The sequence below is a fragment of the Pipra filicauda genome, unplaced genomic scaffold (genome assembly GCF_003945595.2).
Source record: "Pipra filicauda isolate LSUMZ 115617 unplaced genomic scaffold, ASM394559v2 scaffold2_size9829703_pilon, whole genome shotgun sequence".
NCBI lineage: Eukaryota > Metazoa > Chordata > Aves > Passeriformes > Pipridae > Pipra > Pipra filicauda.
In genome coordinates, this window is record NW_024104421.1 from 8993475 (window position 1) to 9014691 (window position 21217).

General features: G+C 35.1%; 1 protein-coding gene across 1 annotated transcript in view; it reads left to right on the forward strand.

Moving 5' to 3' along the window:
• LOC113984820 (PARP1 binding protein) overlaps positions 1 to 21217 on the forward strand; it is a 42451-nt gene that overhangs the window by 16683 nt on the left and 4551 nt on the right. The window contains exons 7-9 of the mRNA XM_039383208.1: positions 6939 to 7122; positions 10478 to 10656; positions 14125 to 14206. Coding sequence (XP_039239142.1) covers positions 6939 to 7122; positions 10478 to 10656; positions 14125 to 14179 — 418 coding nt within the window. The 3' untranslated portion in view covers positions 14180 to 14206. The remainder of the gene's footprint in view (positions 1 to 6938; positions 7123 to 10477; positions 10657 to 14124; positions 14207 to 21217) is intronic.

The following is a 21217-nucleotide window of genomic DNA, read 5'->3' on the forward strand; positions in this document are numbered from 1 at the left end:
ATTATGATGATTTGTTTCAACTGTGGCACTCCTGATAGCAGGAGAAATGGAAAGACAAAATGAACTTTGGCAGTTTCAAGGTGCGTTCACTGAGCAGAACGAACATTCTCACAAATCTCTGGCATACTGAAATAGTTCAAGTTTGCCTCTCCTCGTTCTCCAGATGTCTAAGATTAGAAGAAATCACTAATCTTTCAAGAATCAGTAACATGAACGTTCCTTAACATTTAAGGATGCTATAAAACTTGTAATGCTAAAACTGTTTATAGATACTGTACATATAAGACTTGGACAATGTTTATACAGTAAATGGAGAGCTTGGATGTTCTTCTTTGTGCCTGCTTCTTGTCAAGGAACATATCAACAATGTATTTGTCGGTGAAGCGGATGACTATTATACACCTTAGGGTCTGAAAACTCTTGTTGGTACGAATGAAAAAATGCAGTACTAATTAATCATTCTGGAAATTCTTTTCTTTAAGGCCAAAAGAACTTAATATATTTCTGGAGTGACTTTTTTCAAGCTCGGTAAAAGTGTGACTTAAAACTGAACGATGGGAAGTCTTTTGCCATATTGGGTGCTGCACTTGATGGTTCGTATAGGGGAGGTGTGCATATACATATATATACTGGTTTCATGGAGTAGGAAAGTTGGGAGATTGGCAGCACACCTTCTCCTAGGAGATGGGCCCTGCCCTCGGTGCAGGCGGTGACCACTGGGTGTCACCATCGCCCAGCTCACATCGGAGCTGGTTCGAGCTCCCCGTGTTGTTTCACTCAATCCATTGGAGCGACAGCGGAGCTTCGGAGCGGGTTTGCAATTCGGGTCCCTGAGCAGCCTCCTGCAGCCGGTTATAGCAGTTATACAGCTCACCTTGATCATGTGGATTAGTGCATTCAGCTTTCCCTTGACAGGGAAAAATGCTATTTCTTGTATGTTGCCTTTGTGAAACTGTGATTGCATCTGGAGATGAAGTATTTTGGGAGAGACAGCATATTGTACTTTATCTGGGCTTGTGCTGAATTTTTGAGTTAATTGGACAGCTTTCACGCAGCACTGGAGTTTTGTGGTCTAAAGTTACTGGAAAGTTGTGTGAGTGTACGCAAAACATTGTATATAGGATTCCTTAAACTTAGAATCATAGAGTAATTCAGGTTGGAAGGAACATCGGGAAGTTTTTGGTCCAACATCTCACTCAAACCAGGGTTAATTATGGGGTCAGCTCAGGTTAATCAGGGCTTTATTCAGTCAAGCTTTGTGCAGACTCAATCCTTGGAGGTTTTCAATCTCCCTCTTGGCATCCTGTTCCACTGCTTGTGTCCTCATGGTGAAAAGTTGTGGATTTTCTTTCTTATATAGAGTTGGGACCTCTCTTGTTTCAATTTATGTCTATTGTCTCTTTTCACTAACTGTCAACATGAGGAGGCTGCCTCTGTCTTCTTGGTTGCCACCTTGTAGTTATTGGAAAGCTGTCAGTAAATCCTCTCAAAGCCTTCTCTTCTCCAGACTGAACAAGCTGTTCCCTTAGCTGCTTCTCACAGGGCATGTCTCCCTGACCATCTTGGCAGCCCTCTGCTGAACTCCATCCAGTTTATCAGTGTCTTTCCTGGACTGGGGGCCCAGAACTGGATGCAGTATTCTAAATTTGGTCCAACGAGTGCTGATTAGAGAGGGATAATCACATTCCTCAGACTACTGGCTACGCTACTGTTAATGCAGCCAAGGATACTGTAGGCCTTCTTTGCTGCCAAGGCATACTCCTGGCTCAGGGCTAGCTTGCTGAACATGCACCAAGACTCCCAGGTTCTTTTACATAGAGCTGCTCCCCAGCCTGTATCATTGCAAGGGATTATTCCTTTCCAAGACTTTGCATGTGTTGTTAAATTTCGTATGGTTCCTGTCAGCCTGTTCCTTTTGTCTGTTTAGGTATCTTTGCGTGGCAGCTCTGCCCTCAAGCATATTGACAGTTCCATCCAATTTGGTATCATCTGCAAACTTCATAAGCATGTATTTTTTTATCATCGAGTCACTGCCAAAGACAACAGAAAAAAGCAGGTTTCACGATTGGCCCCTATGGTACTCCATTTTTACTGGCCTCCAGATAAAGTGCAACATGTTTACTACCTTCTGAACTCGATCATCTAACCAGTTTTTTCCTTATGTAATTGTCCACCCAACCAGACTGTCTTTTTTTTTTTTTTTTTTTTTTTTTGCAATGATTTGCTTCTCTCTCTTTGTCAGGGACCTCCCCTGGTCACCATGACTTTTCAAAGATGGTATTATAGAGTGGTCTTATGAGTGCGTTTGCCAGTTCTATTAATGTTCTTGAATGCAGTCCATTTGGTTCTATGCGCTTGTATGTACTCAGTACTGGCAAGTAAAGCCTGATTTGATCTTTATCCACTGCTGACAATTCTTTTCTGAAAGCGTTCTCTAATCAGGGGCCTGGAAGACCATCTTGGTGAAGACTGAGGCAAAGAAAGCACAGAGTCCCTCCATTTCATCTGTGTCCGCACTGTTGGACTGTGCCTTTCAACAAAGGTTCCTCATTGTCTTTGTTCAGTAGGTGAAGCTCCTTTAACATTCCTTGTGATTCTCAACTCCAGCTGAGCTTTAATTTTCCTGACAACAAACCTAGATGCCCAGGCAATGTTTCTAGATAGTTTGTAACCCATCCCTTCTTCACCATCCTGTGTGAAACTCTTTTGCATTCAAACTGTCATCAGTTCACTGTTTGAGCCAAGCTGGTCTACCAATATTTCTACATATTTCCCTAAGCATTGTGATGGACTGTTCTTGTGCTTGTAGTATTATTTTTGTATAATATAATTAATGTTATTATAAGTAATAACATCAAATTTCCTGAGCTCCTTTACCTTTTATAACTTTCTCACATGGGATTTCATGGCTGCTTATCAAGAATCTTGTTCTGGGAAGAATACTTGTTTAGTTTTACAGTAACTTTATCACCAGACTTAAGTAGCATAGCTTGGTATGGAGAATATGAAGAGTCTCTCCAGTTTCTTCCACCAAACTAAAGGAGAAATTTTAACCAATACAGCAAAATCAGCAGCAGCAGCAACAGAATTCTTTTTTGCTGTGTTTTTATTGTGGATCTAATGCTCTGCAAAACTCCAAAGGGTCTAAGGTAGAGTCTTCACCTAGTATAAACTTCTGTAGGGTTTAAGAAATTAGAGTAATAATGCAGGCATCCATTGTTCGAGGTGGAATTTTTATATAAATTCCATCAAAACACTGTAAGTATTTTGATATAGTTATTTTTTATTTTGCAGATGTATTCAATATCTAGATAAGTTCCCTGATATGATTTTATTGTTGAAATTTTGAAATCTAAATTAACATGAACTACTAATTTTCTTAATTTATTCCTATAACATAACTAGAAAAAACCACATTAGAGTTGCTTTAAAGGCACAGCTCCTGCTCTGTTAGGAGCATTTGTATTTTGTACCGTTTCCTATATAAATTTTGTCCCACTCTTCTACCCAGGTAAATGAAGCCCTAGCTGACATCTGCTGCTTTGTGTCTGAGAATGGAATTACTGCTGCTCTCTTTCTATAGGTCTAAATTAAAAAAATTAGATAACTGTTCAGTTCTTATCAAGTTCTAAGACATCTTATAAATCCATAACAAAGAAAAAAGGCTGTGATCTCCACCCCACCCCGTGATCACTAAGTGTTTGTGATCTGTTGTAAGATATTTGTTCCTGCTGCCTAAGTCAGATAGCTATATATTTATCATCTCTTTTTTACCTCTGTTGAAGTTGAAATGAATGAATTAAAATGTTGACCTTAGTGTAATAGAATATTTATATATTCTTTTCTGTTCTTGGAATAGGCTTGAGGAGTCTGTTCTGCTTTTTATCGGGTTTTGAGTATTGTCCATTTTCCTCAACTTTTTTTTTTCTTTATACTACTTTAGTCTTTTCCACAAAAGATCTATTTTTAGAAAATAAATAAAAGTGCTCTTAATCATATTAATTTTTCATACTAAGACCTCAGTTCTGTAAGAAGAGTTCTTGCCAATGCCATTTAGATTTTTGGTAAGGAGAGGAACTTGTTTAAGTGTAATCTCAGTAGGAACCAAATAGACAAAGCATGCTCTTAGTTTCTTATAAATTAGTTACCTCTACATAAAAAAAAGATGGTTTGCTAAGGAAAAGGAGGTGGAAATAGTCAGAGCTGGGACTGAGATGATATAAGGTGAGAAGGGTTCAAGTGGACACAAGATCTGAGAATATTTTTAGTAGAAGCAACCAGTGACAGAAGATATGATTTGTCTGATGCCTAGTTAACAGGTAGAGTTTTACATTGTACTATTTTTTTAAACTCTCTTTAGAAACACTGGTTCAAATAAGGTATTTTTAGCATATGATTCATTTTATCTACTTGTAGACATCTGTTTTTCTCTAGCTACAAGATAGGTGAGCTGAATCCCACCTGAAATGTCTACTCTTTTAGTGCTGGTTAAAGCTGAAAAAGTTAAGTTATTCCTTCTGTCAGTTGATCTAAAATGTTTGTGAATTTTTTAATTGAAAAAAAAAAGTTAATTCAACGTTGTAAAACTAAGCATTTAGTGGCTGCTAGTGAAGTCTTAGTTCAGTGGCCTGAGATGTACACATTAACATAGTCTTTAATTGTGCAATCACATGCTTTTCCCTCATCCACCCACCCAGCAGTCCTGGCTGTTGTGGATAAGAAAAAAAGAGTGTGAATTTAGACTGTGTAATGGAAGAAGGTAGTGTTTGACCCTTTCCAGCTGGTGAGGCAAATGAAGAATAACGATTATCTTAATTAACTGTGCAGGTGCCCAGTGCTAGTTGTATAATAATAGTTTTTCTTCCAACATACATACATGTATATATATATTAAATGTGTGGAAATGATAAGATGTAGATAAGGTCAATATATCTGTAGACAGAAAGAATTGAACCTAGTTTTCACAGGGAATTTCAGTCAATCCTTTCACCTGCTTGTTTGTCTTGGAGTTCTAGGTTCACTGCAGTATTTATGGAACAGATACTCCTCATTTAATACAATACTTTTCTCTTTTGAGGATATTATTTTGAAAAGTGCAAGTTTAGGATTGAGGAAAATAGAGCAGTTTGGCAAGAAGCATCAGGAGACTTGGCTACAATTCCTATGTGCACCTCTGAAACACAACTCTTCTTCAACAGTGCTTTCTTCTTACCTCTGGACAGCTTGCAGTGGATTTTATTTTCCTCCCTTTGAACTTTTCATTCTTTTGTGGTTAAATTGAATTGTGGGGTTTGGAGCAGTGGTGCAACAGCATCTATTTTATTTTTTTTTTTAAACTATCCTTTCTAAGATCTGGATGGGTCTTGACTTGTGGACAGAGAGACTTGACATAGTGACTTTTCTTTTGGCCAAGTGCTTACATTGTGCTTAAATTTCTGCAAAGCGTAAATTTTTCTGCTTAATGAAGCCTGCAAATCTGATGTGAATTGAATAATCTTTAATCTGTAAAAGTGTGGAATTGCTGAGAATTGTGGGGAAATACTTGGATTTTACCCAGAAAAAAGAAAAAAAAAAGAGAAGTTTCATGTTAACTTCAGGTTTTCTAAGTTATTTGCAGGAGTCTTGTTCAGCCAGAATAAGCCAAAACAGTAAAGTCCCTGGCTCAGTTCCCTCCATGTATTTTAACTGGAAACAATATAAACAAACTATTTTTCCTCTGACTCAATTCTTATTCTTACCGAGTTCTGCCCAATTATTTTATATTTTATATGAATGTAGACATGCAGAGTTTCATGTGGTGGAGGTTCTCCCAACTATAATTCTAAAATTCGTCTTCAGAATTTAATGTTTGCAAAATATACCTTTCTTTGAATTTGCAAAGTAATCTTTTAGGGTAATTCGGCAGGAGTGTGAAGGACAGCAGTAAGCACAGAGGAAGTCGAAAATAAGTCATCAGGTCACTCTTGGCTGTGTGACCTGGAGTAATAAAGCCATTGCTTTGGGTTTTTGACAGAACTGTGATTTGCAGCGTTATAGATGTATCTCAAAATTCTATTGTAAGTGCCAGTAGCAGCGCAAGAGTTCAAGGTCTGTGAGTAAATATGGAGTTGTTTTGGACCGTCCATAGTATGGTTAAATCTGTGGTGTCTGAGATATATTGATGTTTGGTTACAGTCCACATGCTGCATTTCTGCTTTGATCTGGATTATAAACCTGACTAATCAAAAAAAAAAAAGCTTTTGGGAAGAGATACGTTCTGATGCAGGAGAGTTGAGTGGTTCTTGTAACACCTTATTTTCTTTGCCCAAGCTCAAGCAACGATAAAACATACTTAATGTTTTGTGTAGATAATGGGCAAAGTTATTAAGCTTTTAACTCAGGGGGGTTTATTCTGTCTTTCACAAAGTCTTAATTAGTTAAGACACATTTGCTGAAGAAAGAGATTATCAGAGTGTGCCTTTATAGCAAACAGTGATGTTCACGTGGTCTAATTGCTATCTATTTAAATAGAATTGAAAGCAGATTGGAATTTTGAAGCACCTTCACAAAGCACAAAAGACTCAGAAATTTAATAGGGTATTAAATGGGAATGCATGTTTGAGTGAAAAATGTTGTTTACTCTTAACAGTTTATGAGGAAAACAGTAACTGTAGGTTTAAAGAATGTACTTTTCTTTGAACTTTTAAGGAGAAGTTAGTTTTGTGTTGCAGCTCAAAGTATTATTAAATGCTGAATTCATTACCTTTCCTTATAATCTTTGGGTTTTTTTATTTTTTAGCAAACTATTATGTTGGACAATACTTCTACACTGCTGTTTGATTTAAAAGATCAAAGCTGCTCTCTTTGATTAACTGTGAAGACTGGCTATGTTCAACATTAATAGGTATACTAAAGTGTTGCCAAGATTAATGTGGAGATGACCCTGTGCCTATTTTCAGAATCGCAGGGGGGCGAATTCTGTCAACAGTGAAGATGCATTTGATAAAAGGCCGAAGCAATGGGGATCCTTTCTGTCAGGCAGTAGAGGAAGTTGTACAAGATTTGGATTTGAAGATTAAAAATATTATCGATTCACAACAGGAAATCTTGACTGCTAGCACTACTGGAGTCAGTCCAACACGGGTAATGGGACTTCTTTTGTTCTTTTTACTATTTAGCTTTTATAAGAAAGCAAATGTCTTTCGCCTGTTTTGTTCTTTTTCATTTTTAAAGGAATATCTATAATCTTTTCCTAACAGTACAGAGTAGTGTCATTTCCTCTACACTGTGGTTTTAAACTTGTTAAAAGACTTACACTTCAGGATTACACTGCGGATTTTGAATAGCGGATTTGCTTAAACTAAATTTCTTACCTCAAAATTGTAAATAAAATACTCTCCAAAACTTAATTTACTTGTGCAGTTATTATAGATGTGTTGGGTTTGCCACTAATTGAAAGGCAGTAAATCTCTAACAAATTTCCAGACAAAAGAATCTCATGAAAGTAGAATTAAGATTTGAGAACATATATCAGTAATTTTTGATTAAAATACACAGGTTTAATTAGTTCAGCATCAAGTATTTCAAAGTGTTTCATATTTAAAATAAGGTTAAATATGAAAAAGGTCTAAAACATGGTGAAATGTGGAGCGGGAGTGGAATAAAAATAAAAACCTCAAGCATTTAATGTATAAGTTTTTTCTTTTTTGGTGTTTCAAGACACTGATGAAACTATTAATGATTTTAATCATTTTAATGATTTTAATAATTTTAGTAATGGAAGTAATCAGGATATTTAAAATTCTGTAAGACAAGTATAGAGAGCACAATAAAGGAGTCTGGGAAGAACGGGTGGAGGGGTCCTATTCTGATTAATTGGTGATAAATTACATTAATTTGAAAAAGTCAAGTCTGTTTTGCCCATGATGGTAATTGGTAAGTGAATAACCTGTCCTCATCTCCACCCCTTGAGCTTTTTTTCACGATGTTTTCCTGTTTTGTTTAGGAGGAGGAAGGATAGAGCAGCTTGGCAAGCAACTGGCAGCTAGTCAGGGTCAACTCACCACAGTCCTTTCTGGTGCCCAGTGTGGGCCTGAGGAATTAGAGATAAGGACAGTAGTTGAGAGAGGTAATGGGCAAAATGTGGACTGAACACCGATAGAGAACAGTGTAAATGTGAGGAATTTTTTTTTGTGTAATTGTGAAGGGATGAGGGGTAGAGTGTTTGTAAATTGTTTCCCTTTGTCAGTGTCGTGTTTATGTTGTTTTGGTTTTGGTGTAGGAAATTCTTTTTGTTGATGTGAATGAAGTCTTGTGAAGATTTGTGATGAAGGTATATTTTAATGATTATTCTTAAACGTGGTTCATAGAGACGAGGGGTGGAAAAGGGAGATTAGACAAATGTTAAGACGGTGATATCAAGTGGCATATTTTAGGGAGCTTGGCGTGGAAGAACATTTTACTAAACATATAGAGCAGTAGGTTACATTTTGTAATGAAAAAAGAAAGCAAAATTGAAAAAGTCCCATAAGATTTCCAAATTAATTAGAGCTCTATTAAAAAAATAGAGCATCTGTACTGTTCCATAAGGATCTCAGGACAGCAAAGATTAATGCTTTGTGCTGACTTTTACATAGAACTTGGGCTTTTTGTTTTGATTTTCACTTAACAAAGAAACCCCCAAACCCCGATGCTCTATTTTTTCAGGAAAAATTATTATATTCAGAGTAAGTTCTGGTTTTGATAGGATGTTATGTTTTTTCACATGTAAGAGATTGAATTATTTCTTTGAGTGCAAATTTAAAATATGATCTTAACTGCAGAGGTGAAAATTACGCCTCCACTAGCTCCTGGGAAGGCTGCTTCCTCATAAAATGTACCTGAAAAGAGTTACTTTGTTAGAAAAATGTTTGCTTTTCTCCTGGCAGTGGCAGTTTTCTTCCATCATTGCTCAGTTTTCCTGCAAATACCTGTTTTATAAGAATCTAGAGCTCCAGGAAAAGTTATTACTTTATGCAGCAGGAAACAGTACTTCATGTTGAAGCCTGCACGAGTGGCTAATAGGAATTATGATTAATTTCTTCCTAAGAAAATTACTACTGTAAATGGAATCTGGCTGGTGTTTCTGGAACTAACTAGAATAATCTGAAGTAGCCAATGGTCATTACCCTTGAAAGACTGAGCAACTATTTTATTTAAAAAATAATTTGATTCATGATTTTAAGTTTACTTATTAACAAGGTTTTTTTATTAAAGGGATTATTGTCTTACCCAGAGTTCTTATTGTGCCTTGGACAATAGGATTTTTGCCCATGCTTAGTTCAATGAGGCACTGTTGTTGTAGTACTTGAGATTTCTGAAGGTTATTTTTTGGTAGTTAGGAGGTCATGTTATTTTCTAAAGATTATTTTTTCCTTTGTGTGTTATCAGTCAAAATTATTCCAAATTTGTACTTTTGTCATTAAGACAAGTTTACCATGACACATGTGACATTCAATAAAAATCTATGTTGTGGTGATGTAATGACTGAAGAGGTTCAGAATAAATTTTGAGGAAATTAAACAGTACTGAAATAGGCCAATTCTGTAAAGCCAAGTAACAACCATTTCTGTAATTGCTATTTCTAGCTATTGATTATAACTTATAGTAGCTGACTGACATGTGTTGCTATGGTTTCTTGAAAGCTACATACACTAATTGATGTAATCAAATACAGAGAGAAATAGAATTTTATCTTTTCAAGACTGTGTTTAAAAGCAGTTAACTGATTAGATAAATGCAGTTCACTGCTTGTCTTGTCCTTCAGAATATAGTCAGAGTATGCAGTGTTGCTGTGTATTAGTAAATAAGAAAGCCTATAGTTTTTTAAAAACTACTACTGTGTACTGAGCCCTCAATTTCTCTGTGGAATTCCTAGTACCTTTAAAGAAAAATATAGCAAACTTGCAATTCTTAGTCCCATAGTGGCTATGGATTTCTCCATCTGTACTGCTGACTGTTGCATTGAGCACTTCCAGATGTGGATTATTATTTTCTTTAAGGAATTCTTTATTCTTGTAGAAAATCATGAGGAATTCACCCTGTTTCAAACAACAGGAAATAGTGCCAAAGTACCGCTGTTGTCAAATCTTGATGGAAATCTCACTTTTAACCAACTGCTTTAGCAGATTCTGTTGGTCAGAGGGATTGGGCTTCACCAGAATGTTTTTGTGTACCAGAAAATGGTGTGTTAAGTTGCACTGCAGTTTCATCATGGATTTGTATATTTTTCTGTGTAACTTGCTCATCAGTGTGTACTTGTACCTGGTAGTGATCTAAACTCTACTAATTCCTTGGGATAAGAAAAACTTTCCCATGGAGGAGAGGTTTGCCATGTTTAGTGCAAAAGGGAAGGAGGGAGTTCTCACACCTTGTGCTGATGTGGGTTGCTTTTGGAGGTGAGATATTGGTCTGACTTCTTGACCTTTCCTGTTTTATGTTCCTTCTTATTTACTTTCAGCCAAAATTGCATTCCATAAATCATGGCACTGCATATTGTGGCAGAGATACTGTAAAGGTCTTACTAGTTCTTCTGGATGAAGAATCTGTCCATCCTCCTACCCAGAACAAAGCGGATCTGTTATACGACAATGAAAGCTTAAATTTGTTTGGAATCACCTCTGTTTTGACACTCTTCAGGTCAGTATTAAAAGGTTTTTTGGATTTGTGTTGTGCTTGTTTGTTTGGGTTTTTTTTAAAGATCTAATACTGAGTGTCTAACAAAGCGTTGATGTTACTTACACAAGGCAAATGACCAAAGTGCAGTCTGCTGTGAGATTAGGTGTAAAGGAAAAGCATTTTTAGAACAGTCTTGAGTTTTCAGAAGTATTCTGCCTCCTAACTTGTATATTCTGTAACTTCAGGATACTATTGTAACGTGGACTTTGAGTACATTTCTGGGCTGCACAAACCCCATGAAGATAATCCTTTGCAGCACATTCCAAATACTCATCTCTTTAGTTTGAACATCTAGGTTCAAGTATGGGCTGTCCAGTGACAGATTAATATTTAATTTCAAGATGCCTAAATTGGAAGATGGAAGATCTTAAAAGTTGAAGAATTGAAGAGTTCCGCTAGATTTATTGTTCAACCTCTTTTATGAAACGGAAGGAGCAAGCACATTCTAATAAAACTTTAAAAGAAATTTTTGCTATTAAGAATTCTAAACAAACCTATAATCATTTTAATATAAAAGTTTGTAACAACACACTATGGAATATTTCTTTCACTTCTCAAATACCTCTGGATAGCTGTAGCTATATGTTCTTATTTCATTATGTAACAAGCTTGAAATAACCCTGATTTCAGTTTTTTATTTTTCCATTGCTTCAGATTCAGGTTAATGCTCTATGTGAATAGAATCAAGGCCCACATGAATTCTTCTGAAACAAACACTGCTATTCAGAGCTAGAAACTTGACTCTTTTTTTTTTTTTTTTTTTTTTAAAGCAACTCTCCAAATTAAAATAGACTTTATATCATTTATTTCTGAAGAAGATTGCCCACTGAGTTCTTTGGTTTCACTCACCTCACTTAATTTTTCAGCTGAACTAATTTTCTTGAATATTCTCCAAAAGGATAAGACATTTGTTTGACTTCAAATCTTCTTGGTGTAGATGCAAGCAGGTACTGCTATCTGGGAATTTATATAATAATCTAGACAATTCTTGTGTTTTCCTTAGTAATTCCTATTGGTCAGTTTGGTTTAGATTTTACGTTCCAATATATAACTTTTTAAATATTTATCTATGTGTTTCCATATACAAATTGGATTTAGGATTAATTTGCTCTAAGAATTGAAATTATGATCCTAAATAATTATTTTAGGAATAAAAAATGAAACTTACAAACAACACCTATTGGCAATTTTTATCAAATCTTTGTGTTCATCATCTGTCTAGCAGCTGTAAGGTTCCAATTGCTTCAATATTCCACTGGATAACATCTAAGGTGTCACTCTGATTTGTGCCAATGTGCAGGCACCCCTACAGTACACTTTTTTGTTAATGCCTATGTCTCAAGTATTTGATCAAGAGTGTTTGCAGCTTTTTTTGTCAATCTGTTACTAGTAGTAAATCTGGAACACTTTACCCCATCTGTGGAAGTATCTTTGGTAATAGACATCACCGCAGTTTTCAGATTCTTGATAGTCTGAGTTTGTGCATCAGATGGTTGGTCACTTCATATGATAGTTTTTGGTTTATGTTTTTCGATCACATAGTAGTTATTTTGAGATTTTTCAAAATGCTTTTTTTTTTGTTTCTAGAGATTTCATTACTCAAGAATCTCAGAATATATTTAATATATTGTGAGTAGTTTTGTCTGGATTCTGGTTGGAGAGAGCACTGTTACTTTTCAGGTGAAGACTAAGATTATATGAGAGCATCTTTTTTTCTCAAAACATCAGCATTGCAGAAAGGTTTTTCTTTGTTTTACTCTTAAAAAACTTCTAGATAGATTGGGTAGATTTATCTCTCTGCACTGAAATCTTAAAAAAAGCTGCTACTGTGAAGCAGCTACTCTGTTGTTTAATATTTCACAGACTTTAATTAAAAATATTTTCATCATAATTTGTGAAATGCATGCTTATTTGGAAACTGAAAATATAAGCCCTGCAATACATCCCTTTGTTTTAGAACTTTCTAAACCAAGCTGAAGTTTTTCTTACTTAATCTGCCCTTTAGTATATCCTTCACATATTTTCCTTCTGCAAGCACCTCATTCCAATCTGCTGGAAAGTATTCTCCTTAGATATCATTATGGAAGTTCAAATGAAATTCTCTTGCTATTTTTTTTGTATTTTGAAGCTATATGCAAGGTAGAAGTGTGCTATTTTTACCATAGCATTTTAAATTTTTTTTAAGCAAATATAAAAATGTAATGATTATATTGAAATCAAAGTAAGGAGATTCTGATGTAATTAATGATATTATTTATGTTTTAGAGTTAAGTTTTACATGACCATGGATTAAATATTTTCATAACTTTTTGCAATAAAGGTTCTTTCTGTTTTTGCAAGTTCAACAGGTATTCAGCATTTGAGGCACCTTTGTGTTTGCTGCTGGTTTTTGTATCCTTCCCAACATCTTTCTGTCCTACTAATGTTAAAGCCATTAATTACTTCATGCTCATTTATTTTCTTGCTTTTTTAAAAATTTCCTTCTGTTTAAAGAATACCCATGTTGATGTGGTGTTCTAAACAAAGAATCTCTTGAAAACCCATTTCTGTGGGCACTGACAAGAAGCTAACCTATCCATGCGCTGCAGAAGCAGTGATGATTTAATCAGTTACTTGTCTGGAGGAGACATCAGTTATGAGAAAAAACAAGATGCTGAGAATTTTTTTTTCATGGGTTACAAAGAGGATTCATGAACCAGAACAATAGCATGGACATTATCATGATGAAGCTGCATCTGTTGGTAATTATTAGCAGAACCATTGCAAGGCCATGCAAAAGTTCTTCGCGATAGACAACTAGAAATAAATAAATAAAGAAGTTTTATTTATGAAAAAGTTGAATAAAATTAGCTAAATAAATAAAGAATGAATTATTGTGGAAAAACCTGTCCTTGTATGCACACTGGTCTGCCATGAGCTTACACAGGGAACTAATTATTTACAAATGCACAGATTAGTTCTTATTTCAAGACCGAAACTCCCCCTTTATATGCATCAATAATTTTTTTGCATTATATATGCATCAAATATTTTCATTGATATAACTATTTACATACTGCACTGAAGAGGATGGAAACATTTTGTATATTTCTGTTGAAAAATCTATAAATATGAGGCAAATTATATTGAATATCAACCAGATGCTTTTGAAGGGGGTGTAAATAGAATGGTGACTTGGAAACTCATCACCAGCATGACATATAATAATGCTGTGACTGCAGAGCCACAATATTTTAAACATACTGGAAAATGGTACCAGAAATTGGAGCTGTAGGTTTGGTTTCATTATACTCTCTTCAGTTGTCACAGTACATGTGGTTACTAAGGAAGGTACTTGCCTTCCTCTTCCTGAGGAACTTGGTATGGTAACAATTTTTCTTAACTAATTGCTTACATGTTCTAAATACTTCTTATCTCTTTTTAATGTAGATCTCCGGCACAATCCAATGGATCTTCTCCAAAACCTCTTAGACAACGTATTTAGAAATCTATGAAGGAAAAAGTAATTAAGGTACTGTGTAGAAATTGCTACGCAAATATAAGGGCACTAAAATAATAGTGGTAAAATGAAAATAACAGTGTTAAAATACTCAAATACCTGGCTGAAATGTATCCCATTGCTAAAGAAATGTCATTGTGATTACCTTGTGGTAATTGGCCCAACTCGAACAGTATTGTAATATGAATGGAAATATCTAAAACTCCAGAAGAGAAAGGCTTTAAATTTAAAAGCACTTCCTAATGAAGATTTCTTAATGGAGCTATACTGGATTAATCTTTATCTCTTCATTTACCCATCTGTGTGTTTCAGGACCATAGCAATAAAACAAGCTATTGGAAAACAGAGGTAAAACTGAACATAGGCACCTGATTTCAGTTCTGATAATACAGGCATTGTGGAAGTGTAATAATGACTTTTTCATTGCTTTTTTCTCTTTTGATGCTTTTTGTTTGTACCAATCTGAGGACATTTCCATAACATTGCTTTGTGAACAATAAAATAAAGATGTTAATGTTTGCTATTTTGTAGATGAAATGGAACATTACAAGAATATGTTGGTATTGTGAGAGACACTATTAAAAAGAACAACTTCAATGTTTGCGAAAATTGCAGTCTTCCAGTGTACTGCATTTTACATAGTCGTTTTTCTTCAGAATTGCCAAACTTGCATGTTGTGATTATGAAGGGAGGCAGAGCTTGTCTTCCACAGTATTTCAACAGAGAGCTAAATAAAAGTAGCAACATAATATTTTTTACAAACTGACAGCATGTAAAAACACAAACCTAATTAGTATATAAGGGGTGTTTTAAGCCATCAGAATTAGTTCCAGAACAATGAAAAATGTCTTTCTGTCACTGGACATGAGGTAAACTTGAACACAATAGTACATATGTAAGAGGCAGAAAGACATTAAAATCAAAAGCACTATCGGCATTTTTAGCATGCATTTTAAATATGCTCCAACTTAATTCTGAGTCTTTTTTTTGGGATTGAGGGGATGATGGGCATTTTGTACACATGTACTTATTACAGTGAAATTTAGTTTGAAAGTCATAGGCAAATTATGAAAGATTGAAGCTAATAAAGAATCTTCTTTATATTAATTTTATATAAACAACACATTTAAATTGCAGCTTTACTCAATAAATAGCAAAAATGTGTTATGGTGTTTGCATAAAATGTTGAAATAGATAATTTTCTTATCTAAATGGAGGTTTTGTAATCAGATCTATGAACAGCTGTGTTCGGTATCAAAGTGCAAAAATAATTATCTGAAGTAATTACCTGTCACGTTTGAGGCATTTGCTGGAAACATGTAATGTTTTTAACAGAAGCAATCAAAAATATGAGTTTAGAGACTGATTCATATTATGAAAATATTTTAACTTTTTTGGAAACAATTTTATTAATTTAAAAATAGATTAACTACTCTAATTTCTGTGCAAATAGTAGTTCTTTCAGAGACCTCTGAATAGTTGAATGAGTTCTACTTCAGGAGCAGGAATTGCTTGCAAAAGTTCATTATGACAGTCTGCTGTGCTGCTTTTGTGATGCCTGACTCTGATAAGGGTTCTGTGACTCCTATGATCATCGTTAATTTAATACTTGTTCTAGTCTTGCTTCACTGTGATTGATGAAATAGAAGTGCCTGTTTTGTTCTAGTTTGCTACATCTGGTTTTAGCCAATAATTTTTGAGATCTTTCAGTCAACTTCTAGAACTGAGTTTGATGCTTACTAGATGCCTAATATAATTGAGGAAGATTATATCAAAATATAAATTACCTTTTGTCTTATGGAAACCAAAATTCAAAGAGAACAAGTGACAGGTCTAAAGTCTGTGGTTCACACTCCTAAACTTAATTTGGCATCTTAGAAGACTGTAAAGGTTACTTAGTATTATCTTTTCTAGATTAAATTAATGATGGTGAACTCTCTTCCCTGCTTTAGCAATGTGGCTGGTAACATGATCAACATGTCGAACTGAATAGCTGCTTGGGGCTATACAAGTCATATCTTAGAGCAACACTGAGGCTGCTTAACTGCCTCTAGTAATCACAATCAGTCTTCTTTATGGCTTTCTTCTATTGTATCCTGTTGTACCAGTGAGACCATGTACAGCATGGAGCTGAGGCCAAATATCTCAAGATGTTTTTCCATTTAAAAAGTGAAAATAAAATCATGCAGGTCAGAGTGTAAATATTCCTCGGTTATACCCTCAGCGTAGGGTCCTCTTACTCGAGGTAAGATGTCTGAGTGTTTCACATTATCTTTGCAATTCTCTTTTCTGTGTATTGGCCAAACATTGGCATCTAAATACACTGTATTCCTGTGAAGTATGGAATTATTCTTCTGGTATTCCTCTGCTCACCTTAGTCTTGCTTCTCCTTCCAATCAACTAAAATGGCTGTTACCAAAAAGCTAGTCACTTTTGTAACTAAAACTTGCACGGTTCTCAACCATTCATATTTGATCTCCATCCTCTCACATAAAATCCTACTTTCTTTCTTGAAATGTTGATCTTCCATTTTGTCTTTTTCTGGTTATTTCTCTCTACCTTTCTAACAATTTCTACAGTTTCTTTTGCATGTTTTCTACTCCTTCCTTTTCTTTCTTTTTATATGAAGACATTTTTAGGTCCCTGTCTTTCTCTTAATTTCTTTTTCTGTACCTTCTTTGTGGCTGAATACATCTGAATACAAATGAAACTTCAACTATCAACAGTTCACACACCTACAACTGACCTCGTGTCAAAACTGGCATCTTTTGTTAGTTCTATACCATCTTGTGGATACCCAGCTCTTGATCTTGAGGTGATACATCTGTCTTTCTTGGTATATTTAACACTGAAGATGGTATCGTACATGTTGTATTTCCATTCCATAACACCTCTGGGATATGTTTTTCTTTATCTATATGTCTACTCAACTGTAATTTATTAAGTACTCATTTTACTTTCTAGGATGCTGCTGTGTATTTTTCCTGGACTTGATAGTTGTGGCGTTGGCCTACTTTTCTTCACTGAGATTGCCATATGAAAAGTTGTAATCAAAGTGATTAGACACTAGATGCCATTCTACTGTTTGTATCTGTCTGTTACTTTATGTTGTGGTACATATAAACCTACTTTTTTTTAACCTCTCCAAATCCATTGATTATTTCTGATTTGCTGCTTTGAGGTATCTGTTCTTGCTTACATTCAGCCTGTGATACCAGTATTCATTGTTCATTTGTTAATTTTTAGATGAGCCCTTTTAGCTGTCTTTTATACTGTTTCTTATGGCTGAAGGGATTTCCTGTGGTGATCTGCAGAACTCATTATACTCCTTTAAAACCTTTTTCAGTACCTTTAAATCAACCTCTCCCCAAACCTTAGCAGTGTTTTGTGTTGAGATGGATGCCCATTACAATGACTAATTTCAGTTCCTTTCTCTGTGAATCCATATATTTCTTGTCTTGGATTGTATTGTCTCTTGGTAGAAATAAATTTTGCTATGTCCTTACTGTACAGCACATAGCACAAAGAATTCCTTTTCTATGACCATAGATCTCAAGTCCTGTAGTAATATGTACCACCTTCATACACTGAGTATCAGTCTTCATTATTATTCCATGCAACCATTTTGAAACGGGTACAGGTTGCTTGTAAAATTCAGTTTGTTATGCAGAATGCACTCATGTTAGCAATCAATTCAGAAGAGATACCAGACATTTGTTTTTTGACTAAGAGAATAGCAGTATGATGTTTCTTTTCAATATCTGTGATTCTTCAGAGGAGTTTTTTTTGCTGTATGTGTGATATAGCTTTAGTTATAAAAGATTGCCCTAAGGACCTTTTTACCATGCTGACACTGATAGGTGTTCGATGGTTAGTCTGTAATACAAATTGAGATCTCTCATTAGTAATTGTCCCACAAAAGTTTCCTTTTCCATGATATTTGAGAGAAGAAAAACACACTAGTGGTCATTAGTTTGCTTGTATGCTGAGTCCCATCAATATGTATGTGTTGAATAAAGAAATTTTGGACAATCTAGAAAGTAAAAAGAGAAACACCTAAACTAAAAATAAATTTAAAGAAAAAGTGAGAGAGAAAATCGTTATGCCCTCTCTTTCTTTAAAAGGAACAGATCTCTCAACTTCCGTAGAATTATGTAGAGGAATGCAGATTGATAATATTTAGACCTAGGGCTCACCATCATGTGTATGTGTTTTAGTGTTTGAAAATATGGCCAGTGGATAAAAAAACCAGATAGTTATGAACTGGAATTGCTGTTCAAAAAAAAAAATAGTCTGTGGATATTTCCATTGTGCCAAAACAAATGCCTGGCAACAGTTAGTGACAAAGAAATATTTTTGTCTTTCAATCCTCATTAAATACTGGAAGAAATGCAGAAAGATCACCTAACTATAATGGCATTTATTAGGAAGAAAAGCCGGTGCTCTTACTCCTTGAGGAGAAAGAAGTCTGGGGAACAAGCGTGTTGCATTGTTTCATTTCCTCTAGCAGAAGTAGGTAAGAAAAATAATAAGAAACTCCTTTCAACATCTACCTTTGAGAGACAATGTAGTTTCAGGTTTGTTATCTATTGTTTAAGTGACACGTCTTCTGGTGAATGGTACTTCGTAGAAGGAATCTTTAGTACAGAAAGGTCTGTAGAACATCTATTGAGTTATGTCTTGTCAGCTGTCCTTACCAGTCTTTTCTGCTTTACAGAAATATGTAGAAAACTTAATTGTACAGGGGAGAATTATTTTATCTGAAAGGGGTTCATCCAGCCTTATGTTTGCTTCTTTGAATCATACTTCTATTTATATGAAATGGGCAGGTACCCCGTTGTCTGACTACTTATTTGGTTGATTTCACTGGGGTTATTAAAGTCCTGCTTAGTGGTGTGAGAGGGGAATGGACAGACTATTACAATAAGCTGCTTTGTTTTGGTTGAAGAGCAATTTAGGACAACAAAAATATTGCTTATTAAGATTTTCATTTTTCTTCTGTACTGCAAAATGTGAATGAAACTTTCAAGTTGTAGGTAAAATACTGTTCCTGAACTAAGGGGACTAGGTGAAACTGAGAACTTCAGGAGTTAAGAAGGGAAGGACAAAAGTTATTAGGCTGTGAGAATGCAGTATATAAGAGAGTAACAGATCTTTTTTTGTAAATTTAAGATTGTTTTGGCCTTTTGATACATTGCTTTAGAAATCCTGCTGCATTGTTAACACACTTACCCTGAAACAGCTGCAAGGACTTTCAGTAGTTTGGCATGTTTTTTTTCTTCATGTAACCGGAGAAAACCTTTCCTATATGAGGCACGATTTCCCTCCAATTGGGAACATAACTGCAGTTTTAGTTTTAAAAAGAATTTGTGGCTTAAGAACTCTAACAAATCTTGGCATGCTTGAAGTTCATTGTAATTTTACTGTGTATAGAAATCCTTCCAACAAAAAAGCTCCACAAAACAAAAAATCTGTCTGCCTTTCTCATGTGACTTTTTCATGTCTCCATAAAATGACTTAATATCTAGGTTCATGCTCTGCTCTTATTTTTTCATTGCTTAGTTCTCTAAGTGCTGTTACTTGAGAGAATTGTTTTGCCTGTTTGTAATTCCAGGACAAATAAACTAGGAGTTGGAAAACTGTCAACAGGAAGTTATCAAGAGTTTTCATTATGTCCGCTATAATTGTGAACAGAAAATTCATAGCAATAGAGAAGACAATCTTTCCCAGGTAGTAGTTTCATCTGTTGTAGCAAGAAATATTTATTTCCTAAGCAGACTATAATTATGGAGAACAGAGAACACTGAAGTCACTAGTAGTTTAGAGGATAGAAGAGAAGGAAAAGGTTATGTTTAGCACAGTATCTGAAGAAAGACTTGGTGTCGGTTGATAAACCACATTTATATAGAAAACACCACTTTTTTTTCTACAAGGCCCCTAAATTACTTTATTTAGGATCCATAGCTGTGAGTTTTGAATACTTTCAAAAGCCAATAATGAAGTGATTTGAGATTTATGTTCTCAAAACAGTAGCAGGTTATTTTGGGATAGCAAAAGGCTGGTACAATGTCATGCTAAAAAAAATAAAATTATACTTTTGGTACAATTAAAACCTGGGCTATTCAGGATACTTTTTATGTTTGAATAACATGATGCGTTGGTTTGGCAATGATACCATTTATTGTTTTGTTACTCTTTCCCTTGCACCCTCTTGCCTTCTTCAGCTTTCTCTTTCAACTTACCTCGAATAATTTTTTTTTTTAAAGGACAAGAGTAAGGGTGGAGAAAATAAATGTTCTTTTTATCTCTTTTTCTCATCCAAATAGTACTCCAATTGTTTGGCTAGAAAATAAAAACATGTGTTTGTTGTTACTGATGCAGGTTTTCAAATTCTATTATGCCATTCCAGTGTATAAACCCCAAATCTCAACATTCTTAGTGACTAAATATTGGCAGTACTGTCTGTAGGCAGATGCTGGAAGGAGATCTGGAATAGATTATAATCTAACTTTCAGAAATAAATAGAGCATACACCATTAATATTCCATATAAAAATGAATGTTTTATATGGGCATCTCAAACAACTGAAAAATTTCTTTAGATACAGATATCAAGGTGGGAGAATGTCCTGCTTTATCTAGTCATTAGGACTCCTGATTGATCTACTTGTGCTGAAACACTGTCTTAAATTCTATTATAGTTTCTTCCAGCTGAACAGTGATAACAGTGAACCCTTTTTTTCTTAAATGCAGCAGTATTTCTTTCTTGGTATAGGGATAACAGCAACATGCCACTTGCTTGTGAAGAGGAGAGGGGATACTAAGTCTTGAGTTCATTGCATGCCATTTGTGTGCAACTACTCAATTAGCAAACTGATCTCCCAACATTTTTCCTCTCCCAGAGCTGTGGGTCATTGGGGTGGTGCTCTTAAAGCAGTGGGTTTCAGGGAATTTAATATAAAAGAACTCTAAGAGCTTTTTCTGAAGCTTTTTATTTTATTCTAAGAGCTTTTTCAAGCTGTTG